Here is an 18,312-nt window from a genome sequence, read left to right as displayed (position 1 = left end):
CGATGGAGTCTCTCTGCTCCTTCTCCTGCCCAGCTGTGCTCCTGCTGACTCTACACTCTGATTGTCTCTTTCTTCTCGTCTTTTTGTTTCTCTTTCAGTTTAGCCCATGCATGTTGTTGCTCACTCCGTCACCGCTCGGCCTCCACAGTCACCACCCACGCCTCAGCGGCAGCTGTCACCATGACGCCCCGCGGGGGAACGTTGCCCGGCAGGCGGGGAGGTGGAAGCTGGGAAGCAAAGAGTCTAAAAAAAAATCTGACACAGTGAATAATGAAATCCTCCTCCTGTCCTCTGCTTCTCTGTCTGCATCTGAATTGCTGATTTGGACGTTGTGAATTAATTCATTATTTCTCAGTCTTTGTTGTAGTTTTTGTTCAAGACCTCAAATTATTAGTCTTTTGCATAAAATTTGCAACTGGCCGGTGAGAACAAATAAGATGTGACAGGTTTGAGATTTGTCCGCAATTTTACACTCAGCAGTAGGGAAGAGATTAATGTTCTGCTCCAGAAATGAGCGTAGCATTGAGACTAATGGATGCAATAGCTGATATTTTGACAGCTGAAGTTAAAATACAGGTTCAAAGAGATGAGGGAAGAAAAACACACTGTTGCGCAGTGAAAACCAACTATTTCATACACCGCTGGTGCTGAATATCTTGAATTTAAAGTCAGCTGGATCTGATGGTGGGCAGCTTGTTTGTAGAACTTGCGTCCCTTGTGCGTTTGAATGGTGATCACTTAAACATAATAATAATTAACACAGTACATAGTCATTGATAACTCGTACTCGTACTCGCAGTACATCAAACCTACAATCCTCCATTTTCACTAGCTCCTGTGTCACCAGTGCTGGCAAAAAAAATATCTTTTCTACTGAGACTTTTTCCAGTTCAGGATGTACTGGGTCTGCACTGGTATGTACTGTCTCCAGGAAATAGCTCCAGCCTCACACTGTGAGTACAATCTCGCCTCCTCCCCACCTACTCAGATTTTGTTACCAAACTGCCAGAAATTGAAATAGATGTAATACAGCCTTAAAAAGTGTTACAAACTCGCTGTGTGATAAACTTTAGCTTGTTTTAAGCACTGCGGGTGGTGACTAATTAACATGCTCGTGTTGTGGTCTGAAAAGTGTATGGCAACATAACAACACTTGAACTTCAAGGCACTGTGCACTTTTCCAATCCTTCTTGAGTCCTTCCACACTTCCCACAAGTACCTCCTTTACCTGCTCCACCCCTCCATTATATTTCATAGAAAAATGGTTTGAAACCGTTGTAAGAACCATTCAAACAACAACAAATAACCAAATAATTACAATCTCTTTACATTACCTGGCATGCTGATCCAGTTTGCTTGCGGCATGGGATGAGGAACCTGCAGAGGAACAGGCGGTGACAAGGTCTGAGGAGGGCAGAACTGCGGTGGCTCCCTGGGCAGCTGTAAAGGTGGTGGTGGTGGGGGTGGAGGAGGAGGAGGTTGAGGCGGGTATCCTGCGGGGTGACAGCTGAGTGGCTCCATCTCTACGGTTCGCAGACATTGCTCTCTCAGCCTCTCCTCTTGGCGGCGCTTCAACCTGCGCTGCAGGAAGCTGCAGAAACAGCACAGCATGACGATGAGGGCCCAGACCAACCAGAAGCCGGCGAAACAGGCCAGGAAGGTGTAGGTGCCCTGTGACATCACCATGGCGGTGATGGGACCAGCTGAGAGTTCCCCTCCGAGGCAGGAAGAGGTGATTTCAGACACGCAGGATGGGATGTACACGAGGTCCTGGCGTAAAACTTGGCAAGCTCAAGGCTCGTCTCTCCAGGGGTCAATAAGCCAAATTCCGGCAATTCAGTGATGAAAAGTATTGCAGATTAAAATGCTGACATTGCTATCCTGTGGGCTGTAATCCAAGGTGGGAACTAAAAAATAAGAGGAGGCGATAAAAGGTGTTAACACCATTCAAAGAGCGCTTGTTTCTCTGGCAGTGACAGTTCAGCCACTTGAACAGAATACTGATGCATTCAAGTCAGTAAAAGTTACAACAGCCATAAAAATAATGGCAAAAGAATCTGATCCAAAGCTGTGATATCTAAAAAATAATAACAGGTTTGTTTCACTCAATACTATAAAATTTAAACAAACATTAAAATGGCCTCTGCTTTCTTGTTTATCAAGAAAAAAAGATCCAAGTTCCTTAAAAACTGTGATGATTTCAGTTCACGTAGGCTCGATATGTGTTAAGAAAATCCATTAAAATTACGTAGAACCTGCATATTCTCTGGAAAGCAATTGTCACATGTCTGAATAATAAGCACTCTGCAGTTTCAGTCTTGGTTGTGATCATGCAGGGCTGACTGTCAGTTAAAAGCACCATCCTCAATGAAATGTGTAATCGCATACGTCAGCATTCTCATTAATGACGAAGGAGCACGAAGGACCTGAATGCCAAAAGTTAACGATGAGGTTAATTGGCTCGGAAACAGCGGCAGTGGCTCGTTAGTCTCACCAAAACTGATTCTGTCCACTTGGTTGAAAGATCAATGAATGTAAATCACAGGATGTTACACTTTTGAGGCGTGACGGCAGAAAATGGGCAGAAAAATATGATTTCTTCCAACTTAGTGTCTGGAAATGAGAAAGTGACTGCATCGCCAGGAAATTCCCTAAAAAAATCTCAGGAAATATTGTGCCATTTAAAAAAAAAAAAAATCAGTCTCTATTGTTTCAAAGTTACTTTAAGGTCCAAAATCTGTTAAGTGGGACAGAAAAGTGCAGGACATGTAAAAAATACTATCTCTCTCTCTGTTTGTAAATCTTCTGTATCCATCCAGATGTTTTCGAAATCAGCTCCTCTGCAGCCCTCCTCATTTAGATGGATCACACACATTCACACACTGACAGACACACTGTTATTCCACAAGATTACACATGAACTCTGCACCTTCACAGGTGTTTCAGCAGCAGCAAAAATCCATTTTAATTCTTCAGAAAGCTCTGCCAGACTCCTTTCAATAATCCACCCTCTCAGCGGTGGTGGCTGAAAACTTCTCCATCTTCTCTGATGGAAAACAAAGTTGCAGCGGCATCATCTCCAGATTTTTGAGGCAGAGCTTCAAGTCCAAGAGGAAAAAAAAAAAAAACAAGGAAGAAGTTGAGGCTGGACATCCAATCAGAAGCGACACCAGAGGGTGATGTGTGAATCCCTCTCAGATGGGTTTGTCCACGTGAAGCCAAGCTGGTCCCTTCAGGGCTGTGGGAGACCAGAGTCGGGGGTCCGTCTACTCTCTGGGACGCCGAATTCTTCCTTCTCAGATCCCAGCATGACTCCTCGGCCGCACGCTGCTCTACAAAGACACACAGGGATGATACAAGACCATCATCGGTGATTATCAGAGGGCAGATTCAGACAATATTTTCAACACAGTGAGAACACAGAGCAGTAAAAACAGCGCAGAGGCCGTGTGCTTATAAATCTCAGCTGTTGAGGCAGGATTATGTCGCTGACCTCGGGGGGTGAGTATCAGTTTCACACTTCAGAGAGCAGCTCAGAGGGAAAATATTCACGGTGATGTAGAGAAAAGAGACAGAGTTACTGAAACAAAAACTAAAAACCAGGACAAAGTGTGCATTGTTTATTATTTTGCACCGCCCATAATGATCTCTGTAACATTTAAATTCTTCAAGTTATTGATTGCTAAGAACTAGTTATGTCTCCACGAAACCAACAACCTGCACTTTGAGTTTACACTTTTGTCTTTGAAAACATGGATGCTTCACACACACCTTCTCCCCAGCAGCACAGAGGATCTACAGACTGAATCACTGTGATGTCGTGCTAACAACAACAATCACTTGATTACAACTGCAGAGACATGATTTCTATTGTCATTTTTAGCTGTAACTGTAATGTTAAAAGGCTTATAGTTAAACACAGTGCTCTGACTCATTTGATGTTTCTGCGGTGCTTATTTTATGTTAGAGATGTCCCAATCACATCTTTTTTGCATCCGATCCGATACTGAGTCCTTTATTTTGAAACCGAGTCCAATCCGATACTTTGCAAAGCATTAAGAAAGAAAAAAAAATGCATCCAAGTTGTCCCATAACGTTTGTTTATCTTGGCTGCAGACGTTGCGCTAGACTTTTTCATTGCCGGTCATTTTGACCGACAGGGTCATAAAAATCTGGTCATAATCTATTTTTACCGGTCATTTTAATTTTCGAAAGATATTCAAAGACATTTAGTTTTCATTCGTTCGTTTTTAATAAATCCAACAAGCAAGTTATAAAGTGTGCATTAATGAGGACATGAACGAAAAGATGAACAGACACCCACAGACCCGTGCCATTATGCTTCACCCTGGACACACCGGACGGCACTAACGCGTCCGGTGTGTCCAGGGCGTTATGTAGTTATGCCTGTAGGCTCGGTGACACTAAATTAAAATTGTAATGAAGTGATTATGGTATTGAAAAATGTGTTCGGTTATGCACTGTTGTGTTATTTTAAATTATAAACACGGTATTTTCTCCTCATGTTCCTCAGTGCGTGCTGTTGTTATTTTATTTTGAAAATTGGCCGGATTCTCTCGTCTTTTCTGTGTCCGACTTCCTGTTTGGTACGATCCGCTCTATCCAGCTTGACAGAAGCGCTCGCGGCTCCCGTGAAAAATAGACCAGATGCCGAACTGAAGCGCTGCAGGGCGTTATGTCAACAACGCTACATGAAGCAGATGAATGACTTTTTCTCTGCAGTGTGAAAACAGCAGCCACTTACACCACTGACTGTGCACTCCGCCGCCAAGTGGGCAGGGGTGGTAGTTGCAACCGGTCAAAATGACTGATGGCCTTCAGATTTTCCAGTCATTGTTGTAAAAAAACGGTCAGTGACCGAGAATATCCGGTTAACGCGACCCCTGCTTGGCTGTGATCTTTTTGGCTTTATCGTGGTCCTGGGGAAACTTCTCTTTCCTTTTCAAAGCCTCCGCCAATGTCGGTTCGTTCTGTGGCTTTTTACTTGCTGCCTGTAACTCGGCATGCTGTGATGGATGTTTCCTTTCCAGATGCGTATCAAATTAGTTGTCTTGAAATGAGCTCTGTCTTTGCCCCCTTGCAAAATGCGAGACTTGCACATTTTACAAGTGGCTGTTGTACTGCCTTCGCCTTCCAATGTATAAAAGTTCCATATTGCTGACATTTTGCTACCGTTACTAGCCGCCCGTCTGCCCAACGTAAACACACTCATTTACCGCAGGCCCTGTGGTAAAGGAGTGTCGAAATGAGCGTGTTAACGTTGGGCAGGTGGGGGAGTGATGTCTATGGCATGGACAGCCAGCATGCTAACGGCAGCAGTTTAGAAGTATTATACATTGGAAAGCGGAGGCAACAATGAACAACATAGATGAAAAACCTGGCCATTTTTGTTGTTTTGATTCATCTGATCTTTTATTACCGATTCCGATTTTGTAAAAATAACGTGATCAGCGCCGATACCCGATCCCAGGACATCCCTGTTTTATGTATGCCAAACTATGGAAGCCAAGCAATGTAATGCCGTGAACGGGGCAGCAACAAATCGTATTTTAGCCACCTAAAAAAAAAAAAAAAATCAGTGTAAGTGTATGCGACTCAGTGTTCTGATAAATTAAATTACTGTTTTTGTCAGTGGAGTTTGGTGGCTTTGAGATAATGGCTTCAGCCCCTGGTCAAAAAACACTTCCACTTATTTCATTTCTATTTTTTCGGTGGGCCTCTTCTTAACTGAGGCAGTGTTTGCTCAGCGCTGATTGATTGCATGTCCGTGACGTGAGGATCTTCTACTTTATTGATTTGACTTTTACAGACAGCACAGTTTCAGTGTGGGCAGCTAAGATTAGTTTTTACCAATTCTGTGTGCGACCAAATGTCTCTCCCTCTGTCCTGAGTCAAAAAGAGTGTTTTTGCGGAACATAATGATGTCATGGTGGAGTTGACCTTTGGCCTTTTAGTGTCATCACTTCATCATCATCATCATTTAAACCTCTTCAACATTTGAGGGGAAAATTGGTCATTTTTAGCATAGAAAATCTTACTTTATGTCCAAATACCAAATTTGAGGAAATTCTCTCAAGGTGTTCTTGAGTTATCTGGTTCACGAGAAGATGACAGAAGAGCAGATGGACAGACAACCTGAAACAATAATACCTCCTGCCATGGCTGATGCCGATGCAGAGGCATACATATATCTCACACCATTATGGTCAAAGGTTTGGTTAGGGTTTAGGCACAAAACGGCCTGGTTATGGTGACATGCATCATAGTTTAGGTTAAAATAACCTCCTGGTCGAGGGTTAGGGAATCATCTGTATCATGTTTGCAAGAACGCTGACTGTTCGGAAACTAACACTGATCTCCCCGGTCACAGCTAACATCCATCAAGTCATCTGTTGAATTTGTGGCTCTGTGACATCACATTTTTCCTCCTTTTTGTTTTATCACTTGAACATAAACATTGTGTTATTACTGGGCATTTGCTGAAATGGCTAATGCTGTTGTTTTCTGATGTGAATCTAGTCTACGAGTGTCCAGAGTTGCCCAAATCCACATTTCATGAAATCCATGAAGTAGACAGACAGAATAATACAGGGAGATGGGACCACCTATGGTATATGAATACCCACAGTTGGGGATTGATGTGAATATATTATCCAATATCGACCTAGAGTCTGAAGGGAGGATATTAAATATTGGATTCAGGAGACAGAGAAAAGGAACACGTAGAAGGAGGAGAAAGAATAAGACGAAAATCATCTGCCTGGGAGGCTCAGGGTAGAAAATTCCACTTTAACTCGAAATAAACGTTTTTGTATATTTTTTTTCTTTAGCAATGGAGTACAGTTAATAATTTCTCCTGGCAAAGACAGATGCTGTTCCCTTCCACTGCCCAAACAAGCCACCATGTTTATATTCCTGATAAACGTGTGTGTTTTCCTAAAAAGCATTAACTGGCTAAAAGGACACAGTCGGTGGCCTCTAAATGGCAGAAAACAGAATACATGAATAATTTTGTGGTAAAACCGCCGGCAGAATCATCACACACACACACACACAAACAGCAGCTGCTTTTTGTGCCTCAATTTGCTCCAATCTGAGGAGCATTTCTGCAGCTTGATGAGCAGTTGATAGCTGCAAAAACACGAGCTGGACCCAAACTGAAAACTGTGCAGAATGATTGTGTTTAACTCTGAAGAAGAAGTAAACATGTCACTCCCAACCATGGTGCAGACTATAAGGCTACGTTCAGACTGCAGGCAAAACATTTGTTTCTCAAATAAGACGGACTGTCTCCACTGTAATTTGCAAGTGAAGAGATCGGACTTGTGTGTCCAGACCTCACCAAAAAATCTGCATGGGTTGCTGTGGTAACCACGTAGACGTGAGTAACTATGTAGCTGAGCTGGTGACGAGGCATTCCAACGCGGAAGCATGAGGAATGGAGGACCATCTTTTTCGCCCTGCAAACAATCGAGCTATCAAGTTGCAGTGCAGAACTCCACAGTCAGTGTCTGCTGCTCTCCATGCTGTCCCCCATAGTGCCCCGCCATGTCGTGGTCATGGTGTCCAGTAAGGATGTGGCAGTAACATGCGAGGGCTCCTCTCCTGTCTCTATTTTTTACCCCCTTGTCTCCTCTGTCCTCCTGCCTGTGTCCCCAGTATCAGTCTCAGCGCACCAACTTGAAAGATGTCTCAATGCTTAAAATGCATCACGAGGAGAGAGGAGCTGTGAGCGAAGTCTTTTTTGCATCTCTGACGTATAAAGGAGCCGTGACACACATCATATTTCATTCACGTTACTTTAAAACGACAGATCTGTCTCATTTTGTTTGCCTGTTGCCTTGACTCCTCTCGTGTCTCCTCCTTTGCTCCTCCTCTCACAGCTCAGGTTGGACGGATCGAGATGCAAGGAGAGAAGGTGAGGAAAGGAATCGACGTGTACAAATTTAGAAATGAGAGAGTTGTGTGTTGCACTGCACGTCACACAAAAGACACTACTTTGAAATCTGACCTGAGCGTCCGATTGGAGTTATATTTCAACCCACCTCCAAATGTGGTTGGATCCAATTCGTGTAGTTTTCTGCTGTCCAGACTTTCTAAACTCAATCTGGATACATTCTGGATATGCCACAATCCAGATTTTGGCTGGCAGTCTGAACAAAGCCTGAGTTTTGTTCCTTTCAAGTTTCAGTAAAAGACCAGCGGTGGAGAACAGAAGGTCTTGCAGGTTTTCATGTCAGCGAACCACAAACAGATGGGCATTAATTAGACTGCAGACCTCCATCTGGTGAGCTCTGACACCCAGATTTCTGCTGACAGATAATACTGAACTGTCTGCTGGTGAGGAGGTTAACACTAGAAAGCGTTGTTCATACTCTTTAAGGGATGTGCTGACGGCTGGACCAGATTTCATGAAGTCAAGTTTTCATTTGAATGAGAGAGTCTACAGTCCAGCTTGCCTCTTGCTCAGCCTTGGTAGAGTGGTGCTTTGAGCTAAATGCTAACATGCTCTCAATGACAATGCTAACATGTCATGTGATGTTAGGTTACACTGTTGGAAATGAAGATTCTATTTGCACAATGCACACAGCAGTATTTGACACACAACAAGCTAAATGCTAATGCAAATGCTAACATGCTGATGTTTTGCAGGTTGAATACGGTTAGTAGCTGTGTGGTCACCATCTTGGTTTAATGTGTTATCTTAGGGTTAGGTACCAAACTGTACTTTTAAGGGTACCGACTACATCACGTCAGCGCTGCCCCAAAGTCTGGAAGCCAGCCATGAGCTCCACAGTGGTGATAGAGCTCCGTGGAGCAACCGGGTTCGATTGAGAAAGGAAGCGGAAGTGCCCTAAAGCCGGGAAGCCAGCCACAGAGCTCTGCAGCCGCTCTGTTGGCCTCCCAGCGAGTCAAACTACACACACACACAAGCAGACAGACAGATGATTAGTTCTGTGTGTGATTAGAAAAGAGCAGAGAAGCTGAATTGCTTCTTAGTCTGCTATGTCATCCCTGCAGCTTGTTCAGAAATTACTTTTGTGTTATTACAGAGAAAGCAAACTACCAATAAAATGTGCTGAATTACAGGTACAAATGTGAAGAGTACCCGACCCAGCTATCATTCTGCTTGTGCAGCTTCTAGCTAAATGCTGACATCAGTATTCAGCACATTTAGGGCTACACACACAGTACAGTTTAGGAGAAACCAAAGTATTGGGCAAACTGATATTCTGACCTGATGATGACACTAGATGAAACACTAAAGAGTAGTCTAACAAGTTACAATTAATCCTGAGGGGACATGAATGTCTGTGCAAGACTCTGAATCTTGTTGTCATCTGTGCTGGGGAGCAGATTATCAGCTGCTGTCAGACGAAGACCCTCCAGATGCTCTTGTGAGGTACATGTAAACATGTAAAACATGCTTATTTTCAGTATGGGAGTCATGCTAACAAGCTTGCCTGTTTATTTTACAATTTAGAGATCATCTCCACATCACCTCTGGGAGCCAACGTCATTATGTTTTTCTCTTGTCAAGGTTCTTCCAGTTGTCAGCGACAGCAAAAATGACAAGCAAAGAGCAGCAATTGTGTTTTTTTGCAAAGCCCTGATGAGATTATGAATGTAATGTTTCTTCCCCTCCTGTCTGAACAGCTCCTGAGGGAATCACCTCCACCTTGAAATGCTCTTAACAGTCGTGACTCATCCCATCGGGCTGCAACATCTCACGCTGCCACAACTCAAGTTAAACTGCAAACATTACATTTTCCGCTTTTTTGAAATAAATATGTGCTCTAAGAAAAATGACACCGACTTTTATCCAGGTTAAAACAAAGTGTTTCTCTTTTATTTATCAAATGGCTAACAGTGTAAGGGCTGTGTTTTTCCTTTTTTGGACACAATTGGACACTCTTACTGTATTACAGTAACATTTATAGTACAGGTGGAGCCACAGTGTTCTTGTTCTGTTTCTTTCATCTTCCACCTTCATATCACCTTTGGGAATCACACTCCTGTGTCTGCTGTAATTTCACATTGTTCACCAGAGGTGATTCATCAGCGGAGGGCCTTCACAGGGTCTCACAGCCGCTGATATTTCCATCTGTGAGCGCTGATATGGTACAGAGCTTTTGTTTACTCCCCACGCTTCCTGCCTGTCCGATCCAGTCATCGCAGGGGTGCTTTCAGCGATATATACTTACTCAGACCTTCACACCCACTCATGTACTACAACACACATGTACAGTACGTACGTTATGTATATCCCTCTTTTGTCTTTCATCTTTCTCTCATACGGACCACACTATGACATAAAGCTAATATTCTCTGATTTAAAGGACGAATGTTTCAGGTTTGAATCTGAACTCTTAGAACTGGGGGGGACAATAAAGTGTGACCAGGTAAAATATAAAAGCAGTAATAGTGAAGGACATTACATGATAGAACATTTAATGCAGCATTGCTGCTTTAATCCATAGACTTATTCAGACCTCATTCAGAAATGAAATGTTTAAGCTCATATTTAATAGTAAAGAACAATTTCACGTCACAGAGATTCAAAGTACCTAACAGTATGTAGTGATAAAACAGTGATAAAAGTTTAATCACTGCCATGTGGTGTCGATATAAAATCAAACTCTGACGGCAAAATTACAACCGAACTCGCTATTTTGAAAAGGATCTTGTGATTTTCTTTGTTTTTCTATTTAAAAGTCGATGTTCGGTGGCCAAATTTAAATTCTTAAAAGTCAGAGGCTTTTGAATGCACCGACAAGAAAAGGTGTCAGAAGTATTACAGTCTGTGGCTGCTGGGGTTTCCTTCTCAAAAATGAGTAGGGCTGAAACTATTCATCGTTTTCAACCAATTGCTCTACAAAACACTGCAAAACTGTGGAAAAAGAGCGCAAAGTGACGTTATAAATAGGGATGCACCAAATATTTGGTAACCGAATATATTCAGCCGAATATTGCAAAAAAACACACATTCGGTATTTGGTGGAATAAGTGAAAAGCAAGGCCGAATAATAGCGGCGTGTTTTGATAACGTAATCAAACAGCGTAAGGTGACAGACGGAGTTAAATGTCGGCAGTGTGGTGATTCACTCACATTTGCGACTAAAAATAGTTTTGTGCGGGCAAAATAAATCATTCAGCACGCTGTGCGAGTACAGATTTCAACCAGCAGCAGAAATGAAAGGCGAATCCTGCCGGTTCTGGGTTGAACGGGGCTCACAGACACAGAAGGAATGTATTCCTGTCAAATACGGCGGCCATAGTGCTCCGCGGCGCAAGATAAGGCTTACCGGCGACGGAGAAGTCCGGCTCCAATAATTTCCTCTACTTGGCGTCATGACTGCCCAAAAGTACCTGAACAGCCGAGCCGTGGCGGCACACAGTATGTGACGTGTCAGAGGAGAAACGAGCCGTTCACATTTCTCTCTTTGTGGCAGGTAACGGCCCACAAACCTCACCGCACTTTAGGGACTGTTCTTTACTTATGAAGGGACTTGTCAGGGGAGGAGGGTGGCTGGTTGATTTTTATTTTATTTATTTATTTTGATCCCCCCTATGTTAATCACTTATTGATGCTGTTTTTCTATAAATAAGTCAATAAGTAATTTATTCCATTGAAATATCATTGATGTATTATAGAAAAGTGATTTATCTTTTTATAAATGACAAAAGGCACATCTGCCTCATTTTTGCTGTGGTATCCTGATACTACTCAGAACTGTGATACTTTCACTGGTATCGTACCGTGGGTCCCAGTTTTGGTACCGTGACAACACTAATCTGGAGGGTTCATCTGCAAAAACTATTGAAAAACTAAACAACAGCATTCAGTATTCAGCACTCGGTATTCGGCCAAGTGTTTAATTTTATTTGGCTTCGGCTTCGGCCACAAATTTTCATTTCGGTGCATCCCTAGTTATAAAGTGTCTTATTTTATCTACATCCAAAGATATTCAGTTTACAATAAATTAAGTCAAGGAAAAGCAGAAGATCCTCACACTTTAGAGGCTGGAACCATCAAATATTTGGCTTTTTTTTTTTTTACTTAAAAATACTTTACTTAAATGATGAATCTATTACCAGAACAATCCAATTGCCAATAAAAATGTTGGCGTTGTACATTTCTGCAAACCACAGACATGTTACATTTGCACGTTATCATGACGCAGATGTGTTGAAACGCTGTGGTTAACATGCAGTTAGGTTTAGGCACAAAAACCACTTGGTTATGGTGAAGAAAAGATCATGTTTGGCTTAAAATAAATGCTCTGGGGGACACAATCCTGGCAGGAAAAGCAGCAATGTCTTAGTCAAAAAACAACCTCTTTTCATGGCACAATCAGCGGGGGAAACATGTCAGTGACTCACTGAATCATAACCAGCGTTGTTGTTTGTTGGTCTTGAACAGTGACCAACAGCTCGGCACGTGTCTTCCCTAGGTGTCACACCATCCACCATCCCCTCCACCTCCCAAAGTCTGCTCATTGCTACGTCACTTGAGAACCATCGATATGATATATATGAAACTTGCAAATGTAACGTATTCGTTGTTTCCAGAAACATCCAATACCAACATTAATGTCTGCTGACAGGGCTGAGCAGAGTTATTGTTGACTCATTTTCTGTCGATTGACTCATTGTTGCAGCTCTAAAAATCATCATTTACACTAACTTTGAAAAGTGAGAAGTCATAAAACGTCAGAAACTGTTGATCTAATTTTTCGTACATTATTTACTGTACAGTTTGTGTGATAAGTATTTAAAACAAAAACAACTTGAAAAGCTAAATCTTCAAATATCCTGTATAAATGAAGGTTTCCACCTCAAATGCACCTCAAAGTCTCGTGACTCTCCAGTTTCAGGCTTCAGTGTTTTACTTCAAGGTCACTCTCAAGGCCTCAGCAGGCCACTTCATATCCTCTGAGGTTTCAGAAAGCAGCATGTCTGTCGTCACATTTCACTCAGGGCAGTAAAGCTACATGATCGCTGGATCCACATGAGGTCGGTGTCCGATTTAAGTGAGTTTATTTTTCCCAGGAAATTAGTTTTCCATCTTGTGTCCTTGGATTCTTCAAAAACTCTGAGGTTTTTTTTTCCCATAAAGATCACTAAGCTTTCACACAATAAAGGAGCAGAAGTGGCACAATGGTTAGAGTTCTGACTTTTCAGCATCAGCGTTTAACTGCGTCTTTACACTTGAGTTAGATAAACAGTGTCCAATTTCAGAGCAAGGCAGCAGGACATAGCTTGTGCTTATGAACAAATTACCAACTTCTGGCAGATTCTTCAGTGTTTTTCTTATTTGTTTACAAAATTCACAAGAGGTCAGTGTGACTCATAAACTGTTATTGAGATTCTCATCATGGTTCGTAGTGAGCTCTAGGACATAAACAGCCAATGAAACATTACTTATGAATTCAGATATTCCAGCACAGTTGAAAACAAGGTTTACAAGCAAATATACGAGACTGACTTGACCGTCCATGTCAGTCACATAACGATCCAACTTATTTTTCACTGCTGCAGATTACACTGAAGGTAAACAACCCCTAAAACAAGCAGGAAGTCAGGCTGCAGTCTAAGGCATGTGGTGTATCACCTGCTGAGGTCTGAGAGTCAAACACTTCACGCCAAACATAAAACATGATGACTTTAAGTTTATGTTATCGGGTTACTTCTGGTCCCCTAAAACTGTGGAGCTGTAAAGGATGCAGGAAATTAACAGTCTCAGCAAATTGATGTGACTCAGCTGCCTGTTGCTTGTTATGTAGATTTGCTTGACCAGCCTGTGTCTCCCATGCTTCTCTCTTTCTGTTGGTACTTTACATTTTGTCTTTTTCTGTCACACTTTCTTAAAAACAAGATGACAGACGAGGCTCTGTGAGGCTGTACGTAGACAGAGCCTCGCTTTGATTGAAATTCCAACTTCGCTAACTTAGACGATGCTTTTACTAACATGCTGGTGTTTAGCAGCATGTTTACCATGTTTGCTTTCGTCTAGTGTGTTGGCTAATTTGCTGCAGACACAAAACTGAGGCAGATGCTGTGATTAGTTTTGCAGGAATTTGGTCCTCAGGTGGAGGAGTTTAAGTATCTCGGGATCTTGTTCACGAGTGAAGGTAGGATGGAGCTGGAGATTGACAGGCGGATTGGGGCGGCGTCAGTAGTGATGCGGGCGCTTAACTGGTCCGTTGTGGTGAAGAGGGAGCTCAGCCAGAAAGTAGAGCTCTCGATTTACCAGTCGATCTATGTTCCAACCCTCACCTATGGTCACAAGCTCTGGGTAGTGACTGAAAGAGCGAGATCACGAGTACAAGTGGCTGAAATGAGTTTCCTCCGCAGGGTGGCTGGGCTCAGCCTTAGAGATAGGGTGAGGAGCTTGGACATTCGGGAGGGACTCGGAGTAGAACTGCTGCTCCTCCACATCGAGAGGAGCCAGTTGAGGTGGTTCGGGCATCTAGTAAGGATGCCTTCCGGACGCCTCCCTTGGGAGGTGTTTCGGGCATGTCGTCGCCCGGCTGGCCTGGGAACGCCTCAGGGTTCCCGCGGAAGAGCTGACGGAAGTGGCTGGGGAGAGGACTGTCTGGGCTTCTTCTGTCTGGTCCCGCGACCCGGACCTGGACCCGGATAAGCGGAGGACGACGAGTACGAGTACGAGTTGGTCATAAACCAAAATATTGGACAAAATTTTAAAATTCTGACTCGATCATGCTCAATGCAAAGTCAGAGGATCACCAAAGTTATTGGGATTCATCCTCTGGGGATCAGGAATGTCTGATTTAATGGCAATCCATCAATTAGTTGTTGATATGTTTCCGTCTGAACCAAGGTTGATCTTTGTTTTGTTTTTTACATGAATATATGTCTGTGTAAACTGTATGGTAAGCCTAAAAAAGGTATGTAACACCTTAACACATGTCTGAGATAAAAGAACAACAAAACTGATGTATGGTAAGCCAGCCCGCTCTACTTTCTAGGGTGCCAAATGCAGCTGCTTTGTCAAGCCCATCAGCGTGTGATTGACAACAAAGGCACCCCTTAACATCTCTATGAGATGCGTCAGGCTTTCACCAAACTACCATGTAAACACATCTGCGGCAGCACTTGACACTGACGTTGTATAAAGAGCAAGAAAATCTTCATGGGACTGTCCAGGCTACAGTTCGTGTCTCGTGTGACACCAAAAGTCAATCTTGTTTTAAAATAACATTAAGCAAGTTGGGTAGTTGTTACGCACTGACATCACTCACGTAACATATTAACGTCACATAACGTTACATAATAAATCAACAGGTTCTCATCCCAAGTCGTCGCATATCGCTGCTTTGTCAGTGGGCATTCACGTCAACATATTATGCACTAGGTATCTTTGCGTCTAACCATCCTACCCGTCTGCTGTTGGTATTCCAGGATGCCACTACCAACACCAGGACGTCAAAAATGAACATGGTTAGGTTTAGAAAAATCAAGGTTTGGCTGTGCATTAATACCTGGAGCAAACACTGGGGTCCAGGGTAAAAGTCCGGGGTTTGTTGGACCCATCCACCACCAACCACTCACTCCAGCCCTACAGGGACTTTCCAGCTTCTTATGTTACGTCGTTCCCAGCAGCGTATCATACCGCTGTGACAGGTGCGATTCAACTGTCTGGTGGCGTGTCATAACACCACGAAAGATTCCGCCCGTTTGCGTTAGATACTATACACCATCCGGCCTTGTATCATCCCTCCGCCAAAGGTTGCTTTTGGCGTCAGGTGTCTGTCACTGATATAAAGCAGCGGTATTCGACAACTTTGGAATGTAAACGGGCTGAATAAACATTCTTATTTTAACCCAACAACATCTTTTTTCGAAACCTAACCTGTGCATCACAAAGATACCTTAAAGGATGCCCCATGAATTGCTCTCAAACACTAAGGGGCGTGACAAAGCATCAGTATCTAACAACCTGGCAGTGAGAATGGGTTGGGTATGCTACCATGGATAACACATGTTCAAGACCTGAAGCACCACCTCATCATTTCTATGGTATCTGTAGCTTTTCACTCTGGCAGCAGGACAAAGGTGTCCATCAAGGACAACACAACAAAAGACAGTGGAGGCTGAAAAGTGTCCTTAAGCAAGGCAATGGCGAGGTTACACATTGAGTCATATCTGCAAAATGTCTCAGATGAAAAAAACAGGAAATATGGAGTAACTAATGACATTTTTTATTTTTAAATAAAAGAAATAAATATCAAAATGTATATAAAAGATGAATGAAAATGAGTCAAAGCTCAGTAAGTCCGTAGGTTAACACTGAATACTTAATTTTACTTTTAATTTTTTGATAAATTATTCGTTTTTTTTAAATCAAATTCCAGCTTTAATCAATTTATAAAAATCCATATAGGCTCATATTAAATTAAGTTCATTAATATATATTTCTATCCACTTCAGCTGTAAGTTATGGAGCCTACAGTGTTACTTCTTCAGGGACCCTTGGGTGTTAGGGGCCCCAGCCTGTCCCCTGTATTTGTTGCTTATCTGAATGTGTTGCTAGAGAGAATTACACTGCTCATGGCTGCCAAAAAAAAGAGAAACCTCTGAGTTTGACATTTGGCGCCTTCGCTGTGTTTTAGCAGCTCTGTCCTCTGAATTAAACTCAGTCATGTCTGTGCCAAGTCATCCAAAACATACCGATGATTTCTACATTACGCAACAGACGCACTGCTGTTTTTTGTTTTTATAAATGTCCCTTCTGTAATTTCCTCCATGAGTGAAACAGCAGGAGGGTTTTTCATCCTGAGAATAGAGATTTATTTTATTTTTTATTTTTTTTTTTAGCAAAACAGCAACAAAGGGCCAGTAAATGAAATTCTGCAGAGTAAGACATCCTCTCTCCATGGAGATCAGGAGATAAAGTGACAGCGCAGGTGATGACACAGACTACTGTAAACAATAACGTCGCTGTAAACTCACAGCTGTTTCCACACACAAACACCACAGGTCCCTGTTTGAATCATGTCATGGTGGAAAAACTCACCTTTAATTTTCCTGGCTTCTCCGACGACATGACGCACTCAGCTCGCTCCGTGCCATCTAAGTTTTATGTCCAGAAATTTAGAAAAATAACAAAACAAAGGATGCTTTAAAAAGAAACACTTTGCTGTGTCTGCTCCCTGTCGGTGTGTGTCTGTACTGTTCACCGGCTCCGGTCCGATTATCACACGGTAATGGATGTGAGCTCCTCCACTCTCTATCTCCTCCCTGCCGGGAGCTGCGCGTCGTGTTTTGGACGTCAAGGGAAATAAAAGAGAGGTTTATCGGTTCACCTTGACAGCCTGGCTCCTCCCTCCCTTCCTCTCTCTCCTCTCCTTCATTCAGTCCCTCCCTCTCTCTCTCATCGCAGCAGAAGGAGCGTTTCGTGACATTCAGCCTGTCTGCCTGTCTGGATGATGAGAATACAAATCGACCTGCCGGCAGGGGTTTTCCAGGGACGCACGACTTGGCAAAAGGAAGGCAGACGCTGTGTGGAGGGCGCGAGGAGGGAGAGTTGTAGGTGTGAAATAGTGGGGTGATACATACGTGTGTATGCAAAGTATTTACATTACACAGGTCTATTCATGTGTGCTCTCAGATCTGTTCCAGTGCTGAAACTGTGGGTGACAAAAAGACATAAGTCCTCAAAGTATTTATTTAGACATCATTTTTGGAGTTGTTGGGGGAAAATGGTGGTTTTGGTTGTCTTGTCTCATTGGTCAGATGGTCAGGCAGGTTTATCACGATGCTCAACCACCAGACACCAACTAACAGTCTGTACAGCCAGACCAACACATTCCCACTCCAACCTCGTCACATATTGACGTTTGGTCATGGACTTTCCACGTCCTCATACGACCTGCAGAGTACCCTGGGTTGATGTTCTGGGACACCTTGTCAAGTTCTGTCTGTTACTGCACATGCATTGTTTTCTTTCAACATACACTTAGCTAGGTTTAGGCAACAAAAACACGTGGCTAGGTTTAGGCAACAAAATAAGTGGTTAGCTTTGGGGCATCAAAAACACGAGGTTAGGTTTGGGGCAACAAAAGCACGTGGCTAGGTTTGGGGCAACAAAAACATGTGGCTAGGTTTAGGCAACAAAATAAGTGGTTAGCTTTGGGGCATCAAAAACACGAGGTTAGGTTTGGGGCAACAAAAACACGTGGCTAGGTTTAGGCAACAAAAGCACGTGGTTAGGTTTGGGGCATCAAAAACACGAGGTTAGGTTTTGGCAACAAAAGCATGTGGTTA

At 43.0% G+C, this 18,312-nt stretch overlaps 1 protein-coding gene across 3 annotated transcripts in view; it reads right to left on the bottom strand.

The window, feature by feature from the left end:
* Positions 1–17,415, bottom strand: part of LOC125897902 (proline-rich protein 7) — a 41,800-nt gene extending 24,385 nt beyond the window's left edge. For 2 of the 3 annotated variants that reach the window (XM_049591374.1, XM_049591376.1), the window contains exons 1-2: positions 17,063–17,415; positions 1,335–3,332 (exon numbers count right to left, since the gene is read on the bottom strand). In XM_049591374.1, the coding sequence (XP_049447331.1) occupies positions 1,335–1,686 (352 nt within the window). In that variant the 5' untranslated portion in view covers positions 1,687–3,332; positions 17,063–17,415. The remainder of the gene's footprint in view (positions 1–1,334; positions 3,333–17,062) is intronic. The other variant, XM_049591375.1, reaches the window with a different exon arrangement.
* Between the last annotated feature and the right edge of the window lie 897 nt (positions 17,416–18,312).

Source organism: Epinephelus fuscoguttatus, linkage group LG12 (genome assembly GCF_011397635.1).
Source record: "Epinephelus fuscoguttatus linkage group LG12, E.fuscoguttatus.final_Chr_v1".
NCBI classification, from domain to species: Eukaryota; Metazoa; Chordata; class Actinopteri; order Perciformes; family Serranidae; genus Epinephelus; species Epinephelus fuscoguttatus.
Note: the sequence above shows the minus strand (reverse complement) of the source record. Positions and strands in the feature narration are given on the sequence as shown.